Genomic DNA, 11,408 nt, shown 5'->3' on the forward strand with positions numbered 1-11,408 from the left:
CAGTCACCCTCCACCTGCAAATCCCATGGGGGTGTGTGTGGGGACCCTACAGTCACCCTCCATCTGCAAATCCCACGGGGGTGTGTGTGTGGGGATCCCTACAGTCACCCTCCATCTGCAAATCCCACGGGGTGGGGGGGGGTCTTGGTGTGGGGGACGAGGGTGAGCTGTGAGCTGCGCTGGGTGGTTTGAGGGCTAAAGGGGTAGCTGCTTGGAGCTGTCCTGGATGTTGGCAGCGTCACCCGCTGAGCCCAGCAGTGGCCTCAGGAATGTGTCCGGCAGGACGTGGCCGGGATGGGAGGGCACCCCTGGGAGGCCCGAGATGTCTAGTCAGCCCAGAGCCCAGGGTTCCTTCCCCACCGCCCATGGCATCGAACGCAGGCATCCGTGCACAGCTTACAGAGGACCTCCTTCTCCTCATGTAACGGGTTTTCACATTCAGTTACATTCCTGTTCCTGCACCAGGATGGCTAAAGAATAGCCAGGCTGATTCATTTTACTATGACCTTCGTATTTTAGAAAGATCAGACCCAACTGGCTTCCTCGGCTCCCCAGAGAGAGTATTCCTCATTGCCCGGTGTGGTCCAGCTCCCTTAGCCTCCAGGATGCGGCTGCCCTAGCTGTCAATTCATCCGGCTCTGCCTCTGCCCAGCGAAGGACCAGGCCTCTCCCCACAGAGGGCTGCTTGGCAGAGGCTGCGGGAGGTGCCCCCAACGGACCAGTCACTCCTCTTCCTCATCTGAATGAGGGATCTCCCTCAAATAGGTCCCTCTGTGGTACCCACAAATGGATTCTTCATGGATGTGTTAAAACCCGAGGGAGAAGTTAAGGAGAAGCCAGAAACTAAAGAAGAAACAATCCTTGTCTCTTCTGTGACTGTCTGTTTTGGTCCTGGCTAGACGGGCCCTACTATCATCAGGGGAAAGCCATCATCTCATAGCTCCAATGCTTCCACTCATCAGTGGTTCCTACTTTTGTTTCATTCCAATACCCTGTTATTTAAATCTTTGAAAATTGTAATAAAAATGTGCATCATACATCCCACTGAGTGTTGCACAGGGGTTTTGAGGAAGGCACACAGGGACTATACGCTGATTTTTTTTTCAGCCACATTTAACGGTTGCTTCTTTGGGGCTGGGGGATGTCGAGTAAGGCAGTTCAGCGATGCGGAGAGAGGGCTCTGGAGTCCCTCTGTGCTGGTCTCTCCCATGACCCATGTCTCGCTGTAGAGCGAGTTTGCTCACAGTGGCAAAAGGTGGCTCTTGAAGGGCTGGACTGCTCGAGCAGCCAGACTGCACATCTGGGTTTTGGAGCAGAGAAGACAGGGAAGTGAGGAAGAACAAGGCCTGAAGAGTGACCCTCTCAGATCGGACCCTCTCAAGTCCAATCTCCACCACCGCTCGCAGCCCTCCCAGAAGCAGGAGACAGAAAACATACCACGCGCAGGTTTGTCTTTAGAAAAGAGCACAACTCCAGTCTGTTTCCTGGGGGAGGTTCCGGGGGAGATAAGAAAGGAGCAGCCTGGCAGTAGAAAGCAGAACTCAACTCGGGTGATGGGAAAGTTCAGTGGAGAGAAGTATTCAGTCCAGTCCAGCAGTGATCAGGAAGGTCTTCCAGGAGGAGGCAACTTGGGAGTTATCTTGAGAGGGAGGAGGGGTGTGGTGAGAACAAAAAGATGGAGCAGGAAGGTATGGAGTGGTGCTTTTCCACAGGTAATAGGGCTAAAATCACCCCAGGCATCTGTTTGAAATGTAACCTCTGAGGCCATACCCCAGGGAGTGAATTAGAAGGTCCGCCCAGGGCCCGGGGCTTAGAGAGACGCAGGACCCCGACGTGGGAAGGCGCTCAGGCTACAGCATCATGGAAGCTGCGCAAGGCAGGTCCAGGTAACCATGAAAAGTTCGGTTTGCTTTACATTCTTGATTTAGAGCAGGACTGATAAATACCTACAGGCATCAGGCTGGGGCACGCACTGAGAGAGGTGGATAGGATGTAAGTGGACATGGACAAAGTGTCTCTTCCTACAGGTCAAGGAGCAGCAGCCACTTCCGTCCAGCAATGACTGCCCTTTAGGAATGGGCACCCAGGACACCAGAGTTCCCACTTTCAAGAGAAACCTGACACCTAGGTTTTATATAAACCTTTCTCCTCCCATGATTAAATAGTGGATTAAAATTCCATGAGCACCAAACAATTCCATGCGGGCCACTAGTTGGAAAGATCAGAGGGGCAGAACCAAATCTTATTGTCTGTGGACTTGACTGATAGATAAAACATGTAAGGAAGTTCATAGACTGTTGTGTAGCCTTGGGATGGAGTGGAGGCTCCATAGGAGGCTCTTCCAGTTGGGCGGAGGGGACAGAAAAGAAAGGAGAGGATGACAGGTGCTGAGAAACAAGAGTTGAGGAGATACAATTGGCTGTGGGAGGAGGATAGCGAGAGGAATCACCTAGCGACCGCTAGGTCTAAACACGTGCTACCTCTAATCCTCCTTATTCATTAATGCACGCTTATGTTTCAGTTTCATTCATTCTGCAAAAAGGTAACTCAGGTTGCATTCTGCTCAACAGGGAAATTTAGAATCATTTCTTTACGGGAGAAAAAAAAAAGCACAGACAAAATATTTTATAGTATCTATAATAAATGCAAAGAAATCAATACAAACAAAACTTGGCTTTAGCAAACTGTACATACATAAATATCTTTTTTTTTACTATAACATTCAACTTTTTTTCACATAAATCCTTCCATGATTTTATTTATTACATCCAGTTTTTCTTTATACTGTTTAAAAAAGTGCCTTTTAGATTTACAGCTTGTGCTTCTAAAGCAAAGGTTAAAATATCATGCCCCAAAGAAAAACCAGGCAAAAAGAAAGCTGCCAGATGAGCTCTTCAAAATTGTATGTTACAAGGCTCAGCACTGGTTGGTTGGTAGACCGTTCGATACCAATGTGGCGCTCAGGTGGCGCCATTTAATGAATGGATGGGGCACATGGTGGGAAACGTGCCCAGATGGTGTGCTACAGTCCTGGGTGTGCATAGACTGGGCCAAAGGCCAAGGACACAGGCATCCAGGGGACATTGGAGGTACTTCATCTCTTTAGTACTGAGGCTCAGAGTTTCAAACAACATTTCTTCCACACCTTCTTCTATTTGCTCTCCTTCTGTCATTGCTGATCATCCACCTCCGAAGCCATGATTTGGACACATGGCTAATGCCACCACTCCGAAGGCCTTCACCAGCATTCAGGTGCTCCTTTTGCTAGTTTGGGTTGGCTTTGGGCTAAACCCTCCTTACACGGCCAGCACCGCTGCAGATGGCATCTGCTTGCTTCAGAGGGGAGGAGGGCCATTCGTATATCTGAGCATGGGATGGAATGATCGGGCGAAATTGTTGGAGAGGGCACAGCTGTAGTCTTCCTCGGACATTGGTACCAGGCAGGCGAGCCCGATGAGGAGCAGCAGGAGCAGCTGAAGGGGAAGGGCCGCTCTGAGCACTCTGTACAGGAAACCTCGGCCCGACCGAGCTGGCTGAGGCTCAGAAAGGGAGGAATCGGAGCCACCTTTTATGGACCTGAGAGAGGAATCAACAGAAAAAACTCAAATATCTCAAATGTTGGATGGATGTTGCTTATAGCTCCCTCACCTTCTTGGAAGCTACAGGACCATGCCAAACACAACCCAACCTGGCCAATAGCCACCCACCTTCTGCAATGTGCCCAGGTCATCCCCCCACCACCCAGTGAAGAGATTCTTGGAAATTGTACTGATGAAAAATTAACATTTAGTCAGTCAACGAAAGGTAACTGAGTTCAAATTCCACCATTTAATTTGGTAAAACATTTCCCATCAACAAAGATAACTGCTCTATACACATTCTACCAGCATAAATTAAGTCGATCCAGAATAATTAAGATGTGGATGTTTGATGCAGTATATTTTTGGGTTAAGACTACCAGGAGCACTGGTAGCCAGAATTAGTTGCTGTTAGAATCACTTGAAGTATCCCGTCTAGTCCTACCAGATGTGCCAAACTCCATGCAGCGAGGAGAACAGCCCCAATCATTTTGCACAGACCCATAAAGCACAACTAATCTTAGAGTACCCTGGTTTCATCTTGCACTGACTCAGCACTGACTCAGCATCTGTCCCTGGCATCAGTGGGTTCTGACGCTGTGCGAACAAGGATGACAATAGAGTTGGTGTACAGAACACTGGTGTTGAATGACTTAGAATCTAGGCTGATCCTATTTTTATCAGCTGTTTCTTTGGGAAACAGACACAATTTTTCTGAGGACAGATGGTCATTTTGTAGGCTCCTTCTACTCAAAGTTCTATGTTTTCCTGTCTACATTTATATCTTCCTATCTACTCAACTGTGCTTTTGAGATTAAGCATGAATTCCACATTTCATAAGAAAGACTGCCTGAAAAACATTGAATGAGGAAGTAGGTTCTGGGTGGGGGCAGAAGGGGCACCATTGTTTTTTTTGTGTGAGCATCCTTTAATATGTTGTTTGGTTACTTGCGGAAAAGATGGAGAGAGAAATATTATTAAAAAGAGGCATTTTGCATACACACATACACACAAACACACAATATTGTAGGAGCAAAAAGACTAGGGGTGCTGAAAAAACACCTTCCCCCACCTCGTAAAAATTCCCTAGTGGCAGTAATATCACTAAGGATAAGGACAATGAATATGAGGCCACTGCAGAAATACGAAGGTGTGAAAACTGTATTGGTTACTCCGTATGCTTTTCTAACAAAACACTAAGTTTCCAGCTGAACTACTCAAAACTCTTTTATTAAAACCATCAAAGAAATATGAGAGGCAAACAGACCAGGCCTCCAGAAGCCCCTAGGAGCATGTGGCCCACTGTGTCTTTAGCAAATGTAATGAAAGCAATAAGTCATTGGCCAGAATGGGGACTCTGTTTCTTTTCTGAAGACGACAACTAATGGCTGTGTAGCCTTGAACAACTCACTTTATCCCTAAATGCCACCCTCTTACTCAACCCCTTCAAGTTAGACTAGACGGCCTCCAGCTTTAAAGTTCCATGTTTTATACATTGGATGTCTTCTACTAATTAGTCAGTGTAAACAGTCGGCCAACTAAGAGGCCACAAGAGTTCAATCACCATCTAGTGGTCAAACTGATTAACCGTCCTTATGTTAAGACCAATGAGTTATTCCTAATGAGCTAACTAGGAAATTTGTATATTTTGTGAAATACAGTAGAGGGTAAAAGAACAATGGCACATGCCTACTAATGGAAGGGTAAAATAGGAAATTCTTGAGTTTTCTAATTATAATATATTCATGTTGAGAGAAGGCCTTATACAGTACATAACCCATCTTCTAATTTTGTAGGTGTTGGTAAGGATAGTTAACATTTATTTTTCTCATACTAGGCAATGTACTAAGCATTTATCTTGGGTTCTCTCATGTAATCCCCAGAATAGTCCTCACTGTGCTTGTTATCTTCATTCTATAGATGATGAAAAGGAGGCTCAGAAAGGGGAAATAACCAGTGACTTACAGCTTGCAAGTGGCAGAATTAAGATTTCAACCCTAGGATTTTAACTTCCAGAATTTGGACTCTCTAGAGAAGGTAAATGACTTGCCCCAGATCCCAGGATTAAAGGAAGAGATCCAGCAGGCACTCAGAATCCCAATATCCCTGCCTACCATACTCAGAGAAATATTTTGTTCCCTGACATTGATGAAGGTCATCTGGGTTATATTATTTTACAGGTATCTTACATGTATTAAAAAAAGAGAGAAAAATATTCGTGTCCTCAAATGTTTGGAAGTCAGTGGTTTCTTCATGTTGAAAATAAATGCCTCCAAACCTGGGGACTCACAGTATTACATGGATCATCAAGTTAGCACATGTACAGGGGGACATTTTGTGTTCAGACAATTGCATAATCTTGGCCAAGCAGCACAGTCTCTCTGGTCTGGCCTTCAGTTTTCTTATTTGCAAAGCGAAATGTTGCATTAATATCCTAAAATCTCTTTGGCTCTGGCAGTTCATGATTTAATGGTTTGTCTTAAAGTGTCTTAAGAAGGATGGGATATTTGCCCATGAATTCTGGGTTGAATTTTTCTTCAAAATACCTTTTCCTTTTCTCTTACAATGTGCCCTCCCCATCAGTCACTGGAGGAGTTATAACTGAAGCACAAAAGAGAGCTCCACGTTTCCTCACCACTCAACATTTAAATAAAATGAGGAAGATTTCTGACTTCTTTTCTTGAGGAAGCATGCAAGGACATTAGTGATAGTTATACGTATGCATATAATTGACAATACAATCGGACTGACAGAGCTGAATAGCCCTTCCTTGTCAATGATTAGCTTAAGCCAAAGATCAAGATCAAAACAGAGGGTGCCCACTGACGAGTCCACCCCTGAGAATAAGAGGAAAGGTCACCATCTTTGCCATGTGGGTTCACATGTTATAGCGTCTGCTGAAGGACATGGCACATTTAACAGCATCAGAGCATTCCTCATTAAACTTTAATTACCACATGCCTTCTAATGCTGAAGAATGCCCACCTAAGGAGGAGTGATGAGCCGAGACAGGGACAGAGAGAACTCGCAGTCCTTAGTGAGCTTCCATGCAGCTGACTGCTCTTGGAAATGCCCGATTAATCTACTGAGACACATGCCACCCCCTGGGAGCAATGACCAGGGTTTCAGCTTTAATGCCCAAAGTCTTAAGCTGCGAGTACCATCAGGTTAATGACACCAGGGTTAAAGGGTACTATGACTATTTATCCATTGACCTAAAATCACCTCTATTTCAAGAGTCTTGGGAAACTTGCCAAGGGAAAGAAAAAAGACACTAGTCACTCATCTCTCTCCAGTGGCCTGTTACATGAACAGGTGCCAGTCGAGAGTGTATCTATAAAGGAAAAATTAAATGTGACCTTATTCAAGGAAGTTAATCATAAGAGATATTCCAGATAATTCAGCCCAGCCAAAAAGTGGGGTATTCTTATAAGTAAATACTTATTTTATTATTTTTCTCATTAAAATTTCTGGGTAAACAGTTGCCCAGGTGTTGTTTCCTCTCTTTCCACTAAACACATACAATTGTGGAAAAAGGATGGTAGGGGAGGAAGTCATACATTACCACACACCACACACAAGAAAGCATGATCAAGGGATGCGGGTACCTGACCACTATGCACAAGAGTACGACTCCTCTCAAACTTCTACACAGTGAAGGGAAATAAAATGAGTTAATTCTGTGCATACATCATTCAAGCACAGAAGAAGCTTGAAACTCATTCTCTTACTTGTCAGCTAACCCTGGCAGGATAGTAACAGGAATATTACTGTGAGGGATTATCTAGCTTGTCTATAATCTTGTTGACTACCCTTGTGTGCATGGTCTTTGTTCCCTGGACACGTGGTTCGGCACACACACTTCCAGAATCAGTTCAGGATTTCAGCCTCCTCTTATTCCAAAAGGAGCATTCTGCCTGGTAGCCTAAGCCCTGGAATCCTTTCAAGTTCTACCCGCCAGCAGCCCTGCGCTAGAGTGCAGTAGTTAATAAGATAGAATCCCCCAGAGTCAGGTAGACCTGGGTTCAAAACTAAATCTTCATGCCTCTAATCCTCTGTGTCCTTGTCTGTAAATCTGGGACTATAGCCATGTCATGGGGATGGTGCGAGGGTTAAATGAGATAACGGGTATCTCATGCTTTGTGTGGTGCTTAGAACACATTAATGCTAAATAAGTGTCATCAATGTATTATTATCTGTACTATGAAAGCAAGGGTACCTTGCTGGATTTAGCCTTTTCTCCCGGGAACATTCCTGATTTCCCAGAAGTGCTTTCAAGGATGTACTTAGTTTCCCAAAGTGCCCAGGAAACACTGGGGATGCGCGCCTCAGCTGTCATAAAGGCAACAAGTTGGAGCCTTCCCCTATAGCTGTCCGCAGCCCTGGCTGGGGCCTGGCATACAGGCAAGGCTGCTGTAGGCTGAGGCTCTTTGAATGTTTTGAATAAATAGGTCCCCAGGCTGGAGTCTGGAGGAAAAGACTTAAAAACAATTTTTCACAAGAAACTGAATAGCGTTTTCAGGTAAGCCCTGCTGTACGGGGCAGAAGCCCACTGTGCTGGCTCCACGAAATCTGGCTGCCTTGCACATACTTTAAAATGAGATGCTTTTTCCCTCCTTTGCAGTGTTTCAGCCAGTTATTTGCCACCTCTCTGTGAGTCCTAGTTCTTGTGAGGAAGGTGCCAGAGACCAGAGGTGCCCTGGAAATATTGCATTTCACAATTCTAAGCTTTGGAATGAAGTCACCAATTCACTCTATCCAGACCACAGAGGACTTATTCCTTTGCTTTGCTGGAAATTGGAGTAAAATCTTCCCATCTGTCAATTTCAATGATCGGCAGTTGAGTTGAGAAGTCTTATTGGAGATCAGGTTAGATCATGTCAAGTCCACGTGGAAGAAAAGTACCAGGTGGACCATCAACAGCATTGCTTCAAGAGCATGCTTCTTAAATATATTTGATCTCAACAATAATGAATAGTTATTACAAATGTATGCCCAGACATTTTTGAAAGGCTTATCCTTTGAAGAAGTCTTGGGGAGCTTCTGGTAATTGATTTAGGGAATCTCTTCATTCTGACACCTTGCAGGTCTGTTAATGGCAGGGACCGTACTGTATTAATTTGGTAGGCCCAGGGCCTAAACATAGTAGCATTAATCCATATGTAGGCTTAGAATATTTTTAAGAAGACGCAGAACAGTGTCTTCCATAAAATCAAACTGAAAATTACAGCAAGCATGCAACTGTCATTATTAATATCTACTTTAAACCCAAAGAATATAAGAGCGTCTCCCTTCAAACTAATAAGCAGTTTCTTCCAATTCAGCCTCTCCTCTCTCTCGGGAAGAAGACACGTTGAACATGTTCCCACTGCAGATCGCTGGGGTCAAGACGCTAACCCGTGTGTGCTTCTGCAATAACCTTTCCAATTTGCGGGAGCAGTGCAAGATCAAACACAGGGTGCTCTCAGGCCTCGGTGTCAGGGAACACCGTGACACCTGGATTGCGAGTGGAGTTCATTCCTTCCCAGCAGACGCTGCATTTCAGTGTCAGGGTTGGGCGCACCCCACTCAGGGGTGCCAAGGAGCTAAGAAGTCCGAGAATGCCCAGCATGTTCCACCACGCCCTGTCTGGCAAGGTGCTTGGTGAAGTTTGCCATTCAGGCGAAGGATCCCAGGCCCCCTGAGTAGCAAAGTGAACCCTGTGCTGTGTGCTCAGAGAGATGTTAATAAACAGCGCTGGGCAGAGCAGAGCCGAAAGGTGCCTTGGGGATGCCACCGCGAGAATGTGGCTGTCCCAGCTGCAAAGCCCTGTGAGGAGACACGGCGTAGCCCTGGCTGCCCTAAGAACCAGGCCTTGGACATTTTCACAAAACCTGAGTGGTTGTCCGGAATAACTGAGGGAGCAGATGGAAGCGATATTTGGAAACCCGCAGGTGGTTGCTATGGGTGGTGTTTAATAACGTAAGTGCTTTCCCCTTCTCATTACCATCACTTATGCCAACCCAAGAATTGGTCTCTGGTATCCTAAAAGGATGCTGTGGGGCGCTCCCACAGCAATATGCTCATGGCACGGTGGCAATATAAGTGGAAAAGACGGACCATATAGAACGATGATCTGTCTATAGCATGGTGGTTTTTTCATGTAGGGGCCTAAACAACCATCAGGGCACCTGAGGAAGTCCTCCATTCACGTTTCATTATTGGTATTTTGTTATGGGCATCCCCCCTCAAATGATCTCCAAACCAAATCAAAGGGAAAGAAAAAAACAAAAAACATAGTAAAGGGACACTTAAACCCAGAAAGCACACCCAAATGCATTCTGCATTCGTTTAGCCGAGTGGGAACGACCTAAGGAAACAGCCATTCTCTTCCGTTCCTGGCTGGAAAGCCAGGGCTATTCCTCAGGAGTTGTCTAGGGCTCCACACGTCCTCCTCCCCGGCCCTCCTCCCAGGAATGCTGATCCCAGCTCAGTGGGGCTGAGTTTCCAGGGGGACAAACTACTCTAACACTGAACTGCTTGGGACGGGAATGAAAAGTCAGCTCTGAGGACAGTGTTTCTATGTAGACAGCTGTCTGGGGAAGCGGGCGCTGACTAGTGAAGGGGCAGGGAGCACAGACATCACACCAGCAACGAAGTAGGCAAAGCACCGCTAGCTGCAGACACAGGGACTGCTGGGGCGGGTGTGAAGCACAGGGTGGCAGCGGTGAGTGGGCTCTGGGCAGGGGCCAGAGCTCGCCCCGGGCAGGAGGGTGAGTGACTGAGTGTGCTGGGTGCATGAAGAGAAATTTCAGGGGAAGCAGAAGAGAGAAGGTGCTTATAAATGTTAAAGAACACTGAATTCGGACTTGCCATTTGGAGAATCCCAAACCCACAATCTGGATAAAACATGAAAAGAAAAGAAAAAGCCGGGGATGTTAGTAGATTTTATTCAGATGTGTGGGTTTCCGGGAATGGTAAAATAATTCATTGATCGATTACCTGTCTTATTGTAAAATCTAGAAAGAAAGAGGATGATAAAAGTCTGCCACGACTCAAACAGCAGCTATGTTATAGGACGTATCAAATCCTAGATGCACACAGGATACCACTGGATGAAAAGTTCCAGATGGCCTATGTAGTGTTAATCCCAATTTTGGTGGGGTCCAAATATTTCATGCTCTGAGATTCGCTTGCACTTTCCACATAGAAAAGTCTCTTCCAATTTATTCCGAAAGGGTGTGCACTGAAATGAGTAATTTCTCAACTGCCCCAAGGCACACCAGAGAGAGCCCTATCAACACCATGGGCAATTTTCATCATCCTCTTGCAGTTCTAGAACAGTGTGGAAACCAGGAGAATAAGGTACCTGCTATGTGGACTGTTGACAGAGGGTCCAGGCTGTGAGAGACTACATTTGCCTCGTGGCTGTTTGCAATGAACAGGGGGTAAAGAAAGAAGAATGTTCAGTCCAGGCAAATAAAGACAAGCTACTGATGAAAATTAAACTAAAAATGCAGCAAAGGAAAAACAAATCAAATGAAATGATCGGTACCCATGATTAAGGAAACTGGCTTTTCTTTTGCGGAAGAAATGAGATAAATTTACATCGATGTTATTGGTCATCGAAGGGACATAAATTGTGGTTGGGAAGTCCACACCACAGTGGGCATATTTTCTCCTCCCACGTTTCATGGTAGAAACTAAAGTGACCATATGCTAGCCAAGCATCTCTGTACACTTAGAATAAAACTAAAGTTCAGCCCTGACCGGTTTGGCTCAGTGGATAGACTGTCAGCCTGTGGACTGAAGGGTCCCAGGTTCGATTCCGGTCAAGGGCATGTACCTTGG

At 45.7% G+C, this 11,408-nt stretch overlaps 1 protein-coding gene across 6 annotated transcripts in view; it reads right to left on the reverse strand.

Annotated features, from left to right (window-relative positions):
* Window positions 1-2,621: 2,621 nt before the first annotated feature.
* LOC102764560 (nesprin-1) overlaps window positions 2,622-11,408 on the reverse strand; it is a 141,900-nt gene continuing 133,113 nt past the window's right edge. For 4 of the 6 annotated variants that reach the window (XM_006768718.2, XM_015567191.1, XM_006768717.2 and 1 more), the window contains 2 exons: window positions 10,927-10,985; window positions 2,622-3,576 (listed from right to left, as the gene is read on the reverse strand). In XM_006768718.2, the coding sequence (XP_006768781.1) occupies window positions 3,336-3,576; window positions 10,927-10,985 (300 nt within the window). In that variant the 3' untranslated portion in view covers window positions 2,622-3,335. The remainder of the gene's footprint in view (window positions 3,577-10,926; window positions 10,986-11,408) is intronic. The other 2 variants (XM_006768720.2, XM_006768719.2) reach the window with 2 other exon arrangements.

Source organism: Myotis davidii, unplaced genomic scaffold, assembly GCF_000327345.1.
Source record: "Myotis davidii unplaced genomic scaffold, ASM32734v1 scaffold1323, whole genome shotgun sequence".
Taxonomy (NCBI): Eukaryota; Metazoa; Chordata; class Mammalia; order Chiroptera; family Vespertilionidae; genus Myotis; species Myotis davidii.